We start from the raw sequence: 19232 nt of genomic DNA on the forward strand, positions 1-19232 counted from the left end.
AATATAATTGACAATATTTCAATTACCTAATTTAACACGATTTAAATCCATAAAATGCTTTAATATAAATTTTTTTCATTATTTTCAATAAGGGGTGATTTCACCCCTTAAAAATAAAAAGCTCACCTATCGCATATATAACTTTTGAAGAGGGAGGTAAGATAAGCCTAATTCCAAATTATTAGCAAAATCGATTCAGTTATAAAAAATTTAGAGGTATTGACCTCTTTTCCTCCACAGTGACTGGAGTACAACGTCAGTGTCATATCGGATACTGATGTATTCCTCATGTTATTTTATTATTGCCCATATAATTATGTTTGTGCATAGACAGAATACACAATACGCTCTTTCTGGTCAATATTTCAATATTGACTTTTTGGGATTAAGCAGGATTTGTTTTACAGTTGGTTCTAAAGAAATGTTCAATATGTAATAAAAATATTCATTTTCCAGTTCCTATTCAGTTTTAAATTACTAAATATAGAAAGAATTATAGTTCAAAAACAAAAATAGTAGAACAATAATATTTCTAACATACATGTCAATGATTAAATGCCGCATAAACCAACAAACAAGATAACATCCGATTAGATATATTGTACACAACAAAATATTTATGCAGTAGAATATATTCAAAATAATCCAAACCATTAAACATGTATATATATATATATATATATATATATATATATATATATATATATATATATATATATATATATTTAATTCTAATTCGTACCGAATTAGAATTAAATAATGTCTTTTAAAAATTAAAAGAACAAAAACTAAAAAAAAAATAACATTATTTATGAAAAACGTTGTATCAATTTAATGATTTTTAATGAATATTTTTTTTGCGTTGCGTCAATATACAACGATAACGGTTTTCCCACGCGCGAATAAATGTCAATGCGTCCATATTCATTAGCCTTTTCACAGTCAGTCTCGTTCCATTACACAGTCGAGGTTGATTCATATTACGCAGCATAATGACAACTGATCCTACTTTTAATTGTAAATTGTTAGGTAGGAGTCTAGACAATTCCAATGAATTCAAACACTCTGTAGGATAGTTAACTACGTCATCCTGATTTATATACTGATTTGAACTGTGTCAACTGATTTGAACAAAAACAACTTTCTCGAAAGAAAATTCCAAATGGTCGCATTCAGATCATCGACATCTGTATTTTTTGCTACTAATACCTATTGCTCGTCAAATTATGATTTATGAACTGGTGAGCCATGTTCGGACAACACGCTGAATAAGCTCGGCCCAACACTGAGAAGGTAAAATGATAATTGTAAACGCCACTACTACATACGCTTAATGCATAAACAAAAATATTGACCAAAAACTGTGTAGAGTCGGAGTGACAGAAAGCTGGTTGTGCGAGAGAGACGGGACTTTATTCTCATCCCTACTCCGTGCTGTTTACTGGGGAAAAGTGACATTGGTGGACGGCTGGAGGGGATAACTGATCTAGTGATAATTGGCATGATCTGGAAAGCCAGAATTAAGTATAAAAATTTCAAAGCGTTGCCTCAAATGTATGAGAAATAAAAAATAATGATTTGTAGTGAAGAACAAAATATGTCCCAATTCAAATGGAGAGCAAATTTGTTCATTAACTCGTTATGTATACTTTCAAATTCATTTTGTTTCGTTTCTAGAGGTAAATTATAAAATATTTCAATTAATATGCCAACAATTTTTACATTGGAATACGAAAATAAGTCAAAACTGCTGTAGTCGTTTTTATTTAAATTTTATTAAAGTTAAGTAATGCGAGTATATGATATACTAATTAGGTTATATATTTAATAATAACCATACTCCAGTTTTAAAATAAGAGATCGACAATAAACTAGAAAGATGCATAACATACTTACAGCAGGTTCAAGTGATTTAAGTTCAGCAGCTTCCACAGATTTTGAAAATCGTTTGGTAATTTTATTTGGAAAGACTAACTTCTTTTTAATTCGTTCTTCAATCTTTTGCCGAATAAAGTAGCTAAAATAAAATTGATTTTATTATAAAATAAATCCACACTTGATGGATTAAGAGCGTAGGCGCAAAATTTCGGGCCAATGCTTTTTAAATGCATTCATTTTTTTCGAATCTTGAGAAAACTAACAAATATTTTTGAAAAATTTAAACGCAGAATGAAAGAATACATTATTACTGAGGGCCGAAAGTCCCCGAAAACTTCTATAATATTTATTTTGATAAGTTACAGGGGTGAAAAAAAAAGAGAAAATTTAGTGTGATTTTTAATTTCAAATATCTCATTCAAAAGAAACTTTTTGTTTATTCTAAGGGACTTTCGGCCCTCGGTAATAATGTAATATTTCATTCTGCGTTTAAATTTTTCAAAAATATTTGTTAGTTTTCTCATGATTCGAAAAAAATGAATGCATTTAAAAAGCATTGCTCCGAAATTTTGCGCCTACGCTCTTAAATAAAAGTTTTAACAACCCCAAAAATACCTCACCTTGACCTGATGATATACCACCAATTTTTATCGAAAAACTACCGATTGGCACGAAGGTTATGAGGGTTAGAGATTTTATATGTAGAGAACAACATTTATTCGACCCATAAGTTTCCATACTTCTGCTTTACTACCACTTCCAGCTCAAAGACGTGACCAAGTAGTCCTCAACAGACTAGGCTAGGTCATACAAAATTTATAGATGGACACATCATCTCTAAGGACCCTCAGCCGATATGCAACAACTGACAAAATATCCATTTCGGTGCAACATACTGTCCAGTGTACTCAAAAACAAGATATAAAAGAAATAGGAGATATTAGAAAAATAATAAACTTTCTCAAAAATTGTAACAAACTATAAGATTTCACAAAATGTCAGTATTTTTCAAAACTGCTATGTGTAACAAACGTTTTCTAAATTAAAAATAAACCACTCCTAGGGGTTGATGCGGATAAAAATATCCACAGGTATTTCTACACCGGAAAAGTAGGGAAACAGTTTTAAATGTAATCTTTATGCCATGTATGTATAGTCCTTTTCCATCATATTGATAGCACATTATGTATGCAAATCCTCAACAGGTCAAAAAACCATAGGCGTCACCCTATACTTGTTTTGAAATAAATAAAAAAAATTAATATTTTAAGATGCCGTCAACATTATCTTTTAAAAATCTTCTGTAAAATAAGTGTCCACTAATCTCACTATACGAAATTCAATGTTTCACGAAATAAATTAACGTAAACAGTAATTTAAAGGTGATTATTGTTTTCTATACAAGATATCGCCTGACACAAAAAGAATACCTTCTTTGAACGATTACCTGGAATTACTGATAAGGCTTCACTAATGATAATTTAAGTAGTTTTTATGCCACATTACAGCTTATGCTAATAATATAAATTAGAAATTGTTTGCATCTTCCATTTAGTTTGTAGATGTACATTGTTCATGTCTAACCTACCTACGTTTTTGGTGTCGATATTTTGTTATTTGCATTTAAAAATGACGCCGACAACAGGTTTTATCCCGGTTAAGTGTAGTTTTAAAGGTGCCTTCAGTCTAAAAGAGAAAAATATAATATTAAATGTACACGATGCACTTGTACATCAACGCCCTTTAAGTAATGTTCGTGAAATCGTTAACATGTGTTCAAATATGACAGGGGTTGGAGAAGCAACAATTTATAGATTCCTAAAAGAAAGAAAAGGAGGAACTGTTTCATCTCCCAAGAAGAGTGGAGGGAGTAAACCCTTGGAAATTGAAGAAATACATAAAAACATGATAAGACGCAGCGTCCACTCATTTTTTTTAACAAAGAATTTCCAACATTGGACAAAATCCAAACATTAATTAGAGAAAACGAAGAGTTACCAATCATAAGTATCAAGAAATTATGGGGACTATTGAGAGAGATGGGATTTCGTTGGCAAAAGAATAGAAGAAAGTCCGTTTTAATTGAAAAAGATTACATTGTATGTTGGAGACGAGATTATCTAAGTACTATTAAAAAGTACCGAGAAGGGAAAACAATTTTTTATTTGGACGAGACTTGGCTAAATGAAGGTCATACTGTACCATATCCATGGGTTGATACAAATGTGAAAAGTTCCCGTCAGGAATTCATCGAAGGTGTATCTACTGGAATAAACAATATTCCCGTTAGAAAAGGACGCAGACTCATAATAACCCATATTGGAAACGAATACGGTTTTGTCAATGGTGGATTATTAAGTTTTGCCTCAAAATCAACCAAAGATTACCACGAGGAAATGACTGCTGACGTTTTTGAAGAATATTTTGAGCAAATGTTGGATTTAATTCCAAAAAATTCTGTCATAGTCATGGATAATGCTAGTTACCATTCAAGACTAGCAGAAAAATTGCCAACAACGGCATGGAAAAAAGGAGAGATAATCGAATGGTTGGATAAACACGCAATTGAGTACAAGGAGAAGTCGACAAAAAAGGAATTATTACCTATTGTAAGGCAACATAAAGCAGCTTATAAAAAATATATAATTGATGAAATGGCATTAAACCGTGATGTAATTATTTTACGTTTACCCCCATACCACTCTGAATCCGATAGAAAATATATGGTCTCAAGTAAAGGGTGAAGTCGGACGCAACAACAAAACTTTTAAATTAGAAGACTTACAACAATTATTAGAACATTCCTTATCAAAAGTAACTCCAGAAAATTGGAAAAATGCTGTTAGTCATGCTCACAAGGAAGAAAATAAAATGTGGAATTTGGATAATATGACTGATGCAATGCTGGAACCGGTAATAATTAACATTGGAGTTGAAGATTCCTTAGATTCTGAAGAAAGCAGTGAATCTGAAATGGAATTTGATTAAAATAATAATCATTTTTTTACAAATCGGCCCTTTTACGGCCACAAATTATTTTATATATAACCAATAAAATAAACATTTTACATTTCTTGCAAATTCATTAATACCTGTTAATCTCCATCACTCCGACACTGGCAACTTTATTTAGGGATTAGTAACCATCAAAACTATTGTATTCTATTCTGCTTCAACCTTTATACCTGGTGGTCATACTCAATTTAAAATTGTTTTCCTATATACTTCTGTAAACTTGTTGACAAATATCTATTTTTGATTGAGTCACCCGTATCAACAGTTTAGGGATTTGCATACATAATGTGCTATCAATATGATGGAAATGGACTATAAATTTCAAGCTCTTTAAAAACCAATTTAAACAATTGTGTCTTTTTAAAGAAGCGACTGTAATGAAAGATGCCCACAACCTTCCATCTCTGACCTCCAGACTGATTCGTTAAGGATGCTGTTAGGCGGGAAATTTGATTATTGAAAAATTAAGCAATAACGCAAGACAGCTCGGCGACAGAAGAAACATCGCATAGAGCAAAAGGGCAAAAGTTGGCTTGATCATGATATTCCGTATGCACAGGGACTGCGAAAGGGCCTTTTGGTCATTGTCTTGGTATTTTTAGTTTGAAGAGATTCAACAAGGGGTCAGAAAAGTTACCACAGGATAAGTGGTTTGTAGCATAAAACCTTCATAACGACGTCGGTTTTTGATCTTTGTCGGTTCATCCTATTATTGTACACAATTCGCCAAACTTTGGATTGTTCACCCATAGACAGTGAGCTGTAATTACATTTATCCCATTACAATTTACCCCACCTATGACACATTTTTGCGATAGTAATCCTACTCAGTATGAGGGGAACCATAGACTTGAATATTTGATTGACGCAGTTACTCGAGCAGGTAATGGTGCGAAGCTACCATCCGTAGAATTATTCGAATGTAGACGCCTCTAAAACCATATCTTTTCTAGTCAAAGGTGGCATATATATCTCTTGGACTTCCGCAAGTTGAAAGGCTCAAAACAATGTGACTTTAATAGGCAATTGTTATTTACTAAAATTGTCGGAGGAGTCCTTATTTCCGTTGAAATTCTAGGTTTACTACGTTGGCATCGATTCCTCCAGTACACTACAGAATACTTTTGTAACAGTAAGCGTTAAAAATTTTGGAGTAAAAAGATTATAGAAGTGATAAATTAATTATTAGAAATACGTTGTTGATCAACCAAAACTGTATTCTTAAAAATTTAAAAATCTAGAAAGTAATCTAAAGACATTAAATCAAACATTTCTAACTAACCTCGTTAGAGGTCGCTATTAGCATTTATATGTGCATTATTTTACTAATAATGGTATTTTAGTCCTCTCACAAAATCTTCGTGATGAAACTTAAAAGTTGAAATATGTGTATAGGTTCGAATTGAATCGAAATGCAATCATTAATATTTATTTAATTTCTAATTAAATTATCAATATATAACCAATAATTTTATTGATTTGATTAAATTCATATTAATATAAAGTTTTACCTCAGACCAAGAAGACGTTTACAACAAAAAACACTTTTGTCTTACCTAAATCCTGGAATTCCAGTGATTCCTTCCAACTCAAAATTAATGTCGGGCGTATTTAAGAAAAATATCTGTATTCCACCAACAATCGGCATTTTCACCATTAAGGGCTTTAACACTAATCTCAACTCGGCTCCAACCTAAAATTTTGCGTTTCAGGAAAATTATTTATAAATTTTAAGAATTAAATGCTTACTTGAAAATCCTTAATACAACCAATTTGTGTTCCAGATAAGGAAAATTTGATATCACAGTCGCCATCGTAGCTAAAATAGAGGAAAAGCTTTAAAAGACATTTTTACTATGAAACAAGTTATATATATATATATATATATATATATATATATATATATATATATATATATATATATATATATATATATATGTAGTTAAAATCAGTGTAATGTAGACTGAGGAATTTTCCAATAATCTTTTAAAATATATCCGATTATTAAAAATAACAATGGGCTGAATAACAGCAATGGCCCGCATACATAATGAACTCAGTGAAAGCTTTCTTCTTCTTCGGCTTTTTCCCATTGAGTTCGCCATTTTCGACTTCCATAGCCTATTCTCCCAGTCATTTTCTCCATATATCATAGAATTTCCTATGTAAGTTTTCGGCCACCTGTGCTTTGGCATTCTTTGTACATGCCCGTCCGTACTGTTTCTATTCTATCCTCTCTGGTGATTTGTAGATGTCTCCTCATAAAGTCCAATTAAACTGTTCTTATTTTATTTCGTATTGTCGTTGTCATTGGCCAATCTTCCGATCCATATAGGGTAACATTCAGCACTATTCTCTGAAAGATCTATTTTTGTTAGAGTGTTGTTCCATATTACTTCATGGTGTGTTTTCGTGGCTTATTTTCCTCGTGCTATTTGCATTTCTATATCTTTCATACAAGTACCATCTCGGCTTATCATTGACCCTAAATACTTAAAAGTTATATAACTCTTAATAGTCCCTTCTTCTAAACTTAAGTTCAAATCTGCATAAGTATTCGGACTTACACATATTTATCTTTAGTCCCCATAGCTCATATTCTTAGCTTAATTTCCTTATCATATAGTCCATGTCCTCCCTGTCTTGAGCAAAGATGACTTGGTCATCTGAGAAAGCTTTCAAACAGTCAAAGTGTTAAAATAAAGCCATCGTCTGGACCCGACATTTTCTAACCTGGGTCTTGAACAGATGATCAGAGAGCTGATTGTCAGACGGGCGAATCTCCCAACAAAAAAATGAGTGCAACTTGCCACCTACACCGAAAACAGTAACATCATTTCTAGAAATAAACATGCAAATGATAAAGACACTAAAACAGATATGAACAAGGGGAAATACACACATCAAAATCATCTAGGGGACACCTATATTAATACCTTTAAACCAACGTTAGCTGCAAATACAAAAATAAATGTATGTTTTTAATCTTTTTTGTTGTTTTGTAGATTATTGTGGTACTTGGACGGTAATGCTGATAAGAATGGTTATAAAACATTTAACATTTAAATTTTTATAGCCATAAAAATTTATGCGTTTTTTGTCTATGAGATAAAAAGTAAATTTCTTGATTTTCGATGTCTATGTGGATTTTTATTTAGTTTTGCAATTTTTAATAATAGAGAGACATCATTAAAATCGCGAAACGCAGTGGCGTGCTATCGGGGTGCTTCAAGCTGGCAGAAGTAAAAGAGACGTTGCGCGTTGCTGAGCTCCACACGAATAGAAGTATCACTATTCGTTTCTGGTTAAGGTGTCAAGAAACTGGTGATAATACTAAACGCCATACAGGCCGTACAATTATAACCAACTAGATTGAAGACCATTTTATTAGGTTGCAGGCTCTGCAATGCGGGATCTGTTTGCGAGATCGCACTGTAACTGCATCACAATACAAGATGGACAAGAATTTGGAGACGATCTGACAATGCTGAACGATTGGTCACTGTGCCGGAGGTTCATAGACAGCAAGGTGGCAGTATAATGTTATGGAATGACATCGCTCTTGGTGGAAGAACCAATCTCGTTTGTCTGGAACGGTTTCTAAATGCAACAAACTACCGCAATATTATTCTCGAACCTATTGTTGTAACCTTTGTACAAAAAGCCGGTCCCCAATTTTAATTATTGCACGACAATGCGCGTCCGCATTCTACCAGGGTCGTGCTTACATTCCTCGAAGATAATGAAATTAAGGTTTTACCATGGCCTGCACAATCGCCAGATTTAAACCCAATTGAGCATATATGGGACATATTGGGCAAACGCATTTTACAACAAAATATTGCGTTCAATACAAGACAGCAACTGTTTGAGGGCCTTTCAATGGAGTGGAACAGAATACCGTAGCAAAACATTGACCATCTGATCATAAGTTTGAGTCACAGATGTAGGACAGTAACTAACAACCGTGAAGGTCATATTCTATACTAACTTACAGACTACTTTGTTGGAAGTTAAGGGCCAACAAATTATTGTTTTTTTATTACCATTTTTCGACTTAGAGGTATTGCGATAATTCTAAGAAAAAATGTTTATTTTATATTCGGGACACCTGTTTATAACTTTTTATTAAAAATATTTGAAATCAATTATTTGAAATTCTTCTGTAATCTCGCATTTTGTTTTTGTCTCCTAGATTATTTTAATGTGTGTATAAACCATATTGAGTAGACGACGATAAATCTTCACTTAATCCTAACTTTACTAACTGTTCAAAGAATCACCTATCTCCAAATTCGCTAGGCTCCAAAGACTTCGATGGGCTGACCATATAGTGAGGGTGGATAACGACAGATTGAAAAGAAAAACCCTAGACAGTAAAATACAGAACAGAGTACCAAAATACCAAAAGGGAGACTACGGAACAGATAGAAGAATGAAAAGGTGACGGACACAAATTTGGGCTCCAAAATTTGAAGGCGAGTGATGCATTGGAAGCATACATTACAAGGTATCAAATCTCAAACTCTGCTGTGGCGATATTGGAAGAAGAAAATAATTTCATAAGAGAAAAAGAATAAAGGAAAGAAACATTAAACATGCCTTTCTGTGTTTGGACTATGTTGCTTCTGTAATTAATAGTTATAACGGTAGATCTAGATTTGGTTTTGATTCTTTTCTTTTAATATAATTTTTTAATTTGTGTCTTTTGTCTGTATGAACTTATCCTAAGATATAAAAGTACAAATGTTTTAAATAATGAATGGCACGAAGTGCTCAATGTTTAAATGATTAATGAGTCAATGTGTTGAAAATTATCCATAAAGATACTCGCGCACTTGAGCGAAACAACCGGCAACGGAAGGAACTACGACGATCAGCAATTTAATATCTTTTTGTATGAATCAGAGCGCACTTTTGCGTTGGCTAATGACTTACAGAGCGCTACCACAATGGAACAAACCGGAAAATGTAAAATACTTACCTAAAAGTTACTGCTAAGTGTCATTCTGGCGGAATAGAGTTTCTAAATATTATATTTTGTTTGTGAGATCAGTGTTTACAATAGATAAGAGTTCTTGATATTTTTCTTAACTTATTCTAAATTATTGATAAAATTTGTGTTGATGATCGATTAAATCAGGAAATTAAGCAGCAAATTCACTTTTCATGTTTCGCTTTTTAAAAATTTCATGCACCCATTTATTAGTCTTCCTTTTTTTTAAGTTTACTATGTTGTTCCTTTTCCTCGCACAAAAAACTAATAATATTGATTTTTGACCCAAAAAAAGCGTAAATACGCGTAACGGGATTTAATTTCGGGTTGTAGCGGTGCGTTCCGTTGCTGGCCGGTCCGGTCGTGCGCGCATACCTTAGATAAAATAAGTTAAATACAAAGCGAATTAATAAAATAGTACTTACTATACGTCGAAATCTATAATTATAGCATCCTTAGTAATTGTTTTATTGTAAACTTTTACACCATCAATCTTTGGAGGCTAAAAAGTATGTATGTGATATTTTTTAAATCTTAAATTTAATTAAATACCTACCGTAACTCCAAAATCGATATCTTCAAATCTAAAAGAATCGAATTTCTTTTTAATTTTCGCTTGTAATTTTGTTCTGCACAATTTTATCACATAAAGTGAAATGCTAGGCCATAGTTGTCCAATAATCTAAAAAACAGAAATAATAATAGCACCTAACAACAATATAGAATAAAGTGTCAGACCATACATGTCTGAACTATGCTTCGTTAGATAATTCCTATGTCACAATTTTTATGACACAATGGATAATCCTAACGTATTGTTATAAATAAAAGTGATGGAGAGTTTCAAAATAATTTCAAATTTTCTTGTCACAAATTTTTGTTACGCAAAATGTTTCAGTTAAGAATCACCGAATCACGTTAAGAAGTTTCTTAGAAAGGATTAAAAAAGGAAATAAGGCTGTAAGAACTTACAGACAACAACAGGCAGAGAAGTACACATTTTTTAACTTCTTTATTTACTATTATAGCCACTCCGTTTTTGTTTCTTGTTGTCGTATCTCCACAGTAGTATATTGTGTAGTTTTCTATTTCGCACTGGCCTAAATTGGACCATCTAACTTCACTGCATCCAAGTATGTCAATGTTGAGTCTTACGTTATTCACTTTTCTGGTCTGGAATAAACTTCGTACATTCCATGTACCAATCATGCTTAAATCTAAATATTTGTGGAAACCGGGGAATTCTTAGCACCCTATCCCCAAGGGGTGCCCGGGACTAAGGGTCGTTTCTATATTGACTTGATCCATTGTGATTATACTAGGAAAAGTTAATTGGGGTGGTGAAAAACCTTTTTCCAATTACCACCTAGAAGACTCTACACCTGGAAATCTCCAGCTGACTGTCAAAAAAAAAAAAATGATTAGAAACCAGATTGACTACATCATCATCAACAAACGATTTCAGACTTTCGTAAAATCCGCAAAAACATATCCGGGAGCAGATTTTCCATCAGCCATAATCTTTTACTAGGACGTTTCAAACTCCACATGAAAAAAGTCCATAAAAGAAAAGCACAAAAACGTCCAGACATCCAGAAGTTGAAAGATAACAATGGGAGAACTTTTGATAACATTCATCAAAAGATCTCAAGGGCGCAGAAGGATATCGTGGTTGAAGAACATCAGACAGTGGGCAGGAATGACTACCATACATTTATTTAGAGCAGCTGTCAACAAAGTTGTATGAACCAACGTGATTGCCAACATCCACAGTGGATAGGCACCAAAAGAAGAAGAGTGTTAATAATAACATTAACTAAGATGTGTAATTAATAATAACTACCTCATTCAGCCACTCAGCTCGCTCTCTATCAGGAAAGGTTACCTAAAACAAAAATTACGTTAGGTAATAGAAATAACCATGTAAAAGTATTCAATACAATGCAAATAATAAATATTGGGATATTTTTTTAATATAAATTTTATATTTTATATTTTATAAAATAATTAATGTTGTATTACTAATATTGGTGAAAAATTATAGAAAATTGCTAACTTTAGAACTCACAACTATAATTATTGAAAATAATGTTTAACAATTAAATGCAAAATAAAACTAAGTAAGTAGTGTAATTAACTTGCCATGTGACTATAGTTTTTCTAACATAACAAATTGTATTATTATATTCATAAATTTTAAAAATGATTAAGATTAACTTACCCAAGACGGCAATTCGTCTACAACTTTTAACAGATCCTTTTTTGTGTATGAACTCGCCTTTGATTTACTCGATATTTTCCTGGTTATTTGTGAAGTTTGTGTCTCGAAATACACTAAGGTACATATGGTGAGGATTGGCAGTGTTAGAGAAAAGTTTAAGTAACATATTAAGTATCCAAGAAAGAATAATGCACCCTGAAAAAAAAATAAACGTAGGTATTTAAAAATATCCATTATTATAAATATACCTATGTAATAAAAAGTAGAAGTTGAATACAATAACTTTAATCAGAGTAAAAATTTAATATCAAGTTGCCTTTGAAAACAAAAGTTTTTTTTACATTGCTCACTGTAAGTTGAGATTTATTTATTTTGTAGTTTTTGCTTTAACATGTATAAATTAGAGATAAGAGAAAGTGTCTACAAGGGTATTAAAAACGAAAATCTTTTGAATATTACAAAGTAAAAACATTTCACGCGGAACCACTTATAGAACAAAAGTAGAGTACGAGCAGGAAATACCATGTCTAAATCTCCCAAAAAGTAGAAGACCACGTATATTTACTGAATAGAGATCAGAGAAATTGGTTAGAAGAGGAAAAAACAGGTTGGAATATCAACGAGCAGACTGCTCATCAATACAGATCTTCTGAGGATACGATATCTTCTTGGTCTCAAATATTGAAAGAGACGGAGGTGCCCCAAATACTCTCAAGCGCAACACTTTGGTATACCAAGACGCTGTCGCCAATTGGGCTGTTTACACTTTATCAATGAAAAAATCATTATTTTAGATGAGGAAAAGTATTTTACTTTGAGTGATCCAGAAATGAAGAGAAATCGTGGATTTTATAAAGACAACCTATAGGAATACCCTGACGATGTTAGATACAAACAGAAAACGAACTTTGCAGATAAAATCCCTATCTGGAGTCCAATCCAATTTATAACAGGGGTATATCGCCAACTTTTGTGGGAAAAGTAAGGGGTGAAGCTTTGAATAGTCAGAGCTATAATGATAACTGCCTTTTCAAATTGCTTCAGTTTGTCCACAAACATCATGTTTTGCCCACACCTAGCATCATGCCATTACACAAGGAGATACGCAAAACTCACAACATTACATAACTTTTGTTCGCAAAAACGATAATCCTCCAAACTTCACGCAGGCTCGCAAAATAGGGGATTTTTGAACTGAGAGAAAATGAGTTCTGTCCAAGATCTTATGAGAGACATTCGAAGAAATTTGCGTCTGATAGAGCAGAATGGGCCACTCCGCATAATTAGATAGTACAGTTTAGTATTGAGTAGTAATTTATGATAACTGAGTTTGCGTTTAAATAAATTTCTTCGTTAAAAAAATCCGATAAATATTTTGTGCCAAGACTTTTAGGACATACGTTATAAATATAATCTTTATTTTAAAGCCTTTCAAATATTAATTTAAAAAAACTATTAACAATTAAATAATAATAAAATATATGTGCCTATATGTGTACATATTTGCGGCATATGCAAAGCTGCACGTCGGTGATCAAATATCCAATTCTTTTCTATGGTCTAAACGACCAGAACACCCTCTTCGGATGTCTAATTAATAGTGGCGATGTCTAGTAATGTTGTTTTCTACTAGGTCCACATTTTGCCTCAATATTTTTTTGTAGTATTAGTTTTAGTATAGAGTATCGGGGTCCTCCCAACACATCTCTTAGGTAAGATATTTTACGATGTTTTATCGTATTAAACAGTTCGCCACTCCTCAAAACTTCATCATTTGTGAGGTAAGCAGTCCACGGAACAAGTAGCAGCAGACGAAAGCTCCACAGCTTCTAGGCTTCCATCCTGTTCAAAGTCTGTTCGTTAAGTGACTAAGTTTCGACTTCATACAACACAATAGGCCACACATAACATTTGATAACACGTATTCTGGTACTTATGTAAATGTCTTACAGAGAAAAGGATGTTTAATTTTAAAAAATGTTGTTGGTACGGCCCATCCCCCTTTTTAGTTCTTCATTAAAATCCCATTTTTTAATGGGAATGGGTTCTTCATGTAACTCCGAAATAAGTAAATCTTGAGATGCGTTCAATTAAATTTCCATTGATTGTGAGGGGCGTATTGTGTTGTATATTATTGTGATCACCGGATCTTTCGTCTTCGGACTTTTTTTGTGGGGATACCAAAAATCAAAAATAAACGATAAAAAAAGAGTTGCGATAAAGAATTGTGATAGTATGCCGATTATTGACATCGAAGGTAATTGAAAATGTACGAAGAGGCTTTGAAAATATACTGCATTCTTGTATGGAGGTCACAGGAGGTCATTTCGAACATTTAATTGTTTAAATTGATGAAATTTGATGTTTTTTGTTATTACCGTGTTCCACTAATAAATTAGTTAAATCCAAAATTATTTTCAAAAGTTATTACGAAAATTAAAAAAAAAATAGAATGTTGTGTAAAGAAAATACCTTTCAAATGATGTGATACTCGATTACACTTGCTATTTAAAAAACTGCAGGTTTGTGCGGGGAAGTAGGGGGTTACATTTGAGGGCATGAATTTTGCATGAAAATTCGTCCACTCCCAATACAAATTAACGTGTTTTTTTAATTTTGAAGTAACTCTTGGTTTCAGAGTTTCTGGGGGGTCAAATTTATATATATATATACATATATATATATATATATATATATATATATATATATATATATATATATATATATAAATATATATATATATTATATTATCTAAAACTAAGAATATTATTATTATAAAAATTGATAATAAACTCAGCATGCTTCCGGATTTAACCGCGTCGATTATAACTGCACCGTGACAATCAACGCGGTTCAACCCGGAAGCCTGGTGAGTTTTATATTAATTTTATAGTATATTACATTTATTTTTAGATTTAATATACATATATAATATAAAACACAATACAATAAAGCTTTGACCATGACGCAATTTTGTTTAATTAGTAGCGTTTACTCTTCTGTTAAATTTCAAAAAAAAAATCGGGATTCTTTAACATATATACAGATCCGCCTACTAATTAAGTATCCAGCTTACTAAAATGAGGTGTCAACTTGGCTCGAAAAATAAACTCATTGTAAATGTATAAAAAAAAATAATAAATATATGATACAAACCAAGTTGACAAAATTGTATACAAGTCAGACAGATAGAAGTATTAAAATACGTATAACTAAACACAGCTAATCATTTACTACACTTTGTCTATGTATATAAATGTAAATAAAGATAAATGATTATGACATTGGCTCCGTGAAATAAAAAATTGGATATGCTAATGAAAATGAACTGTGACAGTTTGAATTTGACGACAAAAATATGCGTTTGCACAATTAAACGACATGTAAATACAATTTAGTTACTATTTTTAGAACATTTATTAGGAATAGTGTTTAATGATTTAATGGTCAAATATCAAAAACGAAACAATACAAATTATTTTTGGTTTGATTTACGAACGGAGCTGGCGTTAAAATATATTTTGTATATTCATAAAACTATGTCTGTTTGTATTTGTCTCAGGGAAATGATAATAAAGTAGTTCAATAATAAAAAGTGTGCAGTAAACTTTAAATTTCCGCGGTCAGGTAAATGAAAAATGAAAGTTCTCGGGAAGAACCGCGTTGAGAATTTAAAACTCGACGATCCGGCACCAATCAAGGGGGATATGGTTCCGTTCTAATTAGGGGTCTCAATCTGCCTACTTCCCTTACTCGTGACGTAACAGTATCTTGTTCTCCAGAAATACGAGAACCGTTAAACAGTACTGGGATCTCAAACGGCCTATTCCTAAGTGTCGAGTGAGTATCTTGTTCTCCAGGAATATGAAAACGACAACAGTGACACTTGGCACTAATGAGTAGGCAGATTGAGACCTCCGTGCCGTTTGACGGTTCTCGTACTTCTGGCGAACAAGATACTGGTACGTCACGAGTAAGGGGAGTAGGCAGATTAAGACCCCGAACTCGAACGCAAGCAAGTACAGTACGCCCAGGATAGCAATAGACGTGAGCTGCGCGAAAAACAGATGATGGATTCAGAATGCAGTTGTGCTTCAATTACCACGTTTGGTAATTGAACTTAGGAACCGTGGCAACTCAGGTACTGAGGTACAAATATTGGTTGATTTCTTTGTATGTCCAGAAATGTTGTTTACAAAATGTTTGTTTTGAAAAATAATGATTCTATAATATATTATTTAAAATTTGTTTATTGTAAATGTTTATTTAACCATTCTTAGTTGATAAAAGTTCTTTATACTATAGAAATTTGAATAATAATAAAGTATGCCAAATTTTACTTATTACTTGTGCTATTTTTTAGTTATAAAATTACTTTCAATTTACAATAAATCGTTTTATAAAAGGTGTATTGACAAGCAAGTTTAAATTTAGTCGTATAAGATAAAAAAGCAATTAATTTTCCGTATCGACATACAATATAAACAATTCACACGCAAAAAAATAGAACATAAAATGAAAATAACCATTTGTAACTATGCCAACTCGTATTCAACTGAACAATGTGTTTTAAATATCTTAAAACTTTCGAGCAATGTGCATTAAAACGTAAATAAAATTGTCAATTAGCGTTACATAATTACTAATAATTATTCATATCAAGTTTTCTAAATATTATAGAAACCAAAAATCAACAATTTAATAGCATGAGATTTAGATATAAATGTACTAATTTAAATAACTTCCCAAAATGATTATTAAAATTATACTAGTTCTTTAAATTATAATATAAATTAGTTTATTGTACTACAAGGTTTGTCAATTGTCAACGAATGGTAATTTTCTTCAATTTTCGCTAAGCATAATTCTGAAAGCGTATTTTAAGTATTAAAAACCAGACTTAAGTACGTTTATTTATATTATTCAAAATGTCAATGATAGGAGATACGATCATGATATATTCCTTGTAGTTTTGAAATTTACATAAAACAATTACATTTTGAGAGGAAAATCCTCAGAAGAATCTTTGGGCCTTATCACGACATTAATAGCAACCAATACCGAATGAGAACAAATGCTGAGGTCAAGCAGATGTATAGAGCGGGCGATATAGTCCAAGAGATTAAATCCCAACGTCTTAGATGGGCTGGCCATGTCCATAGACTCCCTAATAACCGCCTTACCAAGTTAATCTGTGAGGAAGCCCCCACAGGAAGAAGACCCTTAGGACGTCCACGAATGCGATGGAGAGACAATATATGGTCAGATCTAAGAACAATGGGGCTGCCCACTGACCCAACTATTATGGACGACCGTTCAAGATGGAAGCAAGTTGTGCAGTCAGCCAAAACCCACCCCGGGTTGTAGTGCTACGAGAAGAAGAAGAATTACATTACAGTTAGTAAGCTTTGAAATAAATATATTGTAGTCGCGGTAACACATATTGTAAAAAGCTTTAAATGCGACGACGTTTAATTCCTTTTTTTTTTAAACCGACCGGATGCATGCGCCGAAGCACACCAGAAGCGTTTTAGTTGGGAAGTAGTTCGTTAGTAGACTGTAAAGTGTTGTTTGCTGTAATTTAATTATTCTGAAAAGTGATGCAGCGTCCGTGGGACAATGTGGTTAAAAATATTGCGAACGATAATAACACTGATTTTGTAGAAAGTGTCAGTGTCGGTGCCGGTTTGAATGTAATTCTTTAAAAAAAGTACCCGTAAAAAAGATTCGAATGCATTTAAATGCTGAAACACAGCAGGTATGTGACTAAAAATTTGTAAGACCTATAGATGCCTCACTTATAAAACTATTAAAAACCACAATATATGAATGATACAGAAGCAATGGAATATCTGCAATGGAAATAATAAGAAAGAAATTGGAAACCACCGGTTGCAACATGAACTGCTGTGTGAAAAATGTTCAAAATTGGATAATAAAAACGGGCTTCAAATTCAACACAATCAATAAACGTCAAGCAGTTATGGAAAGCCAAACAATAGTCAACAGACGTAATATATACCTAACACAAATTACTAAATATAGGCAAGCAAGTAGGCGAATTTACTATTCGCCTAAAAGGATGGACAGATGGTTCAAACATATTAAACAGGCATATTAAAAATGCCTGCAAATAAACGATCACTGCTAATTATTGTACATTGCGAATAAAGTGAGGGATAAGTTCCGAATGCTTTTGACATTATGTATAAGATTGTAAAGTTAACTACCACAAGAGAATGGAAGCTGATATACAGACGGAGATTATCACATAAACAAGTGAGAATGTGCAACAAAGATAGAATGGTCCAACCAGGCAAAATATGTAAGAGCGCTAATGGATAAAAGAATGATATACGTACGGCATGCGTACTGCGGCATCCCTAAGATCAGGATATAAAGAAATACGCTATGAGCCCTTATTTGTAAAAATAGCAGGTTAAGCTTGAAAACGCAGTTAAAAATGGCAAATAGCGTCATCATACCAGCCAATACATACGGATTAGCAGATTGTAAAATAAATAGGTAGAAGATCCAAATAGCCCAAAACCATAAAAACATCTCTGTGAACATCTCCACATACGAATCAGAAAGAGGTAAGGATCCTACGAACTTTCAACGAACTAAGAAACAATCAATTGAAAGACTAAAGAACTTGACGAACTACGATGAAAACAGACCGGCAGGCCACAGAAGACCCAGAGATCAATTTAGTACAAATCTTCTTCTTAGGGTCCCCGTCCGTTCCGAACGTTGGCGATCATTCTGGCTATGATGACTTTGTTGGTTGCTATACTAAATAGCTGTGTTGAGGTCTTTCTATACCATGCTCTCAGGTTAGCCAGCCAGGATATTCTTCTTCGTCCTGGGGCCCTTTTCCCTTCAATTTTACCTTGCAAAATGCATTGGAGTAGCTCATATCTGCATTGATTTCTCATTATATATCCCAGGTACTGCAGCTTATGGCCATTCACGATGTTGGCCAAATCCGCGGTTGTGTTCATCCTCCGTAGTACTTCTTTATTGGTGACTGTCCATGGTTACTTCAGGATCCTTTTGTATAACCATAGCTCAAAAGATTGTTTGATAGAGTTTTCGCCTTCAATGTCCACGTTTTTACTC

The 19232-nt window shown here is 32.8% G+C and overlaps 1 protein-coding gene across 1 annotated transcript in view; it reads right to left on the reverse strand.

Annotated features, from left to right (window-relative positions):
• LOC140441938 (extended synaptotagmin-2-B-like) overlaps positions 1 to 19232 on the reverse strand; it is a 78498-nt gene that overhangs the window by 14070 nt on the left and 45196 nt on the right. Inside the window, exons 3-9 of the mRNA XM_072532948.1 lie at positions 12111 to 12305; positions 11733 to 11774; positions 10446 to 10571; positions 10315 to 10391; positions 6643 to 6712; positions 6450 to 6586; positions 1897 to 2017 (exon numbers count right to left, since the gene is read on the reverse strand). Coding sequence (XP_072389049.1) covers positions 1897 to 2017; positions 6450 to 6586; positions 6643 to 6712; positions 10315 to 10391; positions 10446 to 10571; positions 11733 to 11774; positions 12111 to 12305 — 768 coding nt within the window. The remainder of the gene's footprint in view (positions 1 to 1896; positions 2018 to 6449; positions 6587 to 6642; positions 6713 to 10314; positions 10392 to 10445; positions 10572 to 11732; positions 11775 to 12110; positions 12306 to 19232) is intronic.

The sequence above is a fragment of the Diabrotica undecimpunctata genome, chromosome 5 (assembly GCF_040954645.1).
Source record: "Diabrotica undecimpunctata isolate CICGRU chromosome 5, icDiaUnde3, whole genome shotgun sequence".
Classification (NCBI taxonomy): domain Eukaryota; kingdom Metazoa; phylum Arthropoda; class Insecta; order Coleoptera; family Chrysomelidae; genus Diabrotica; species Diabrotica undecimpunctata.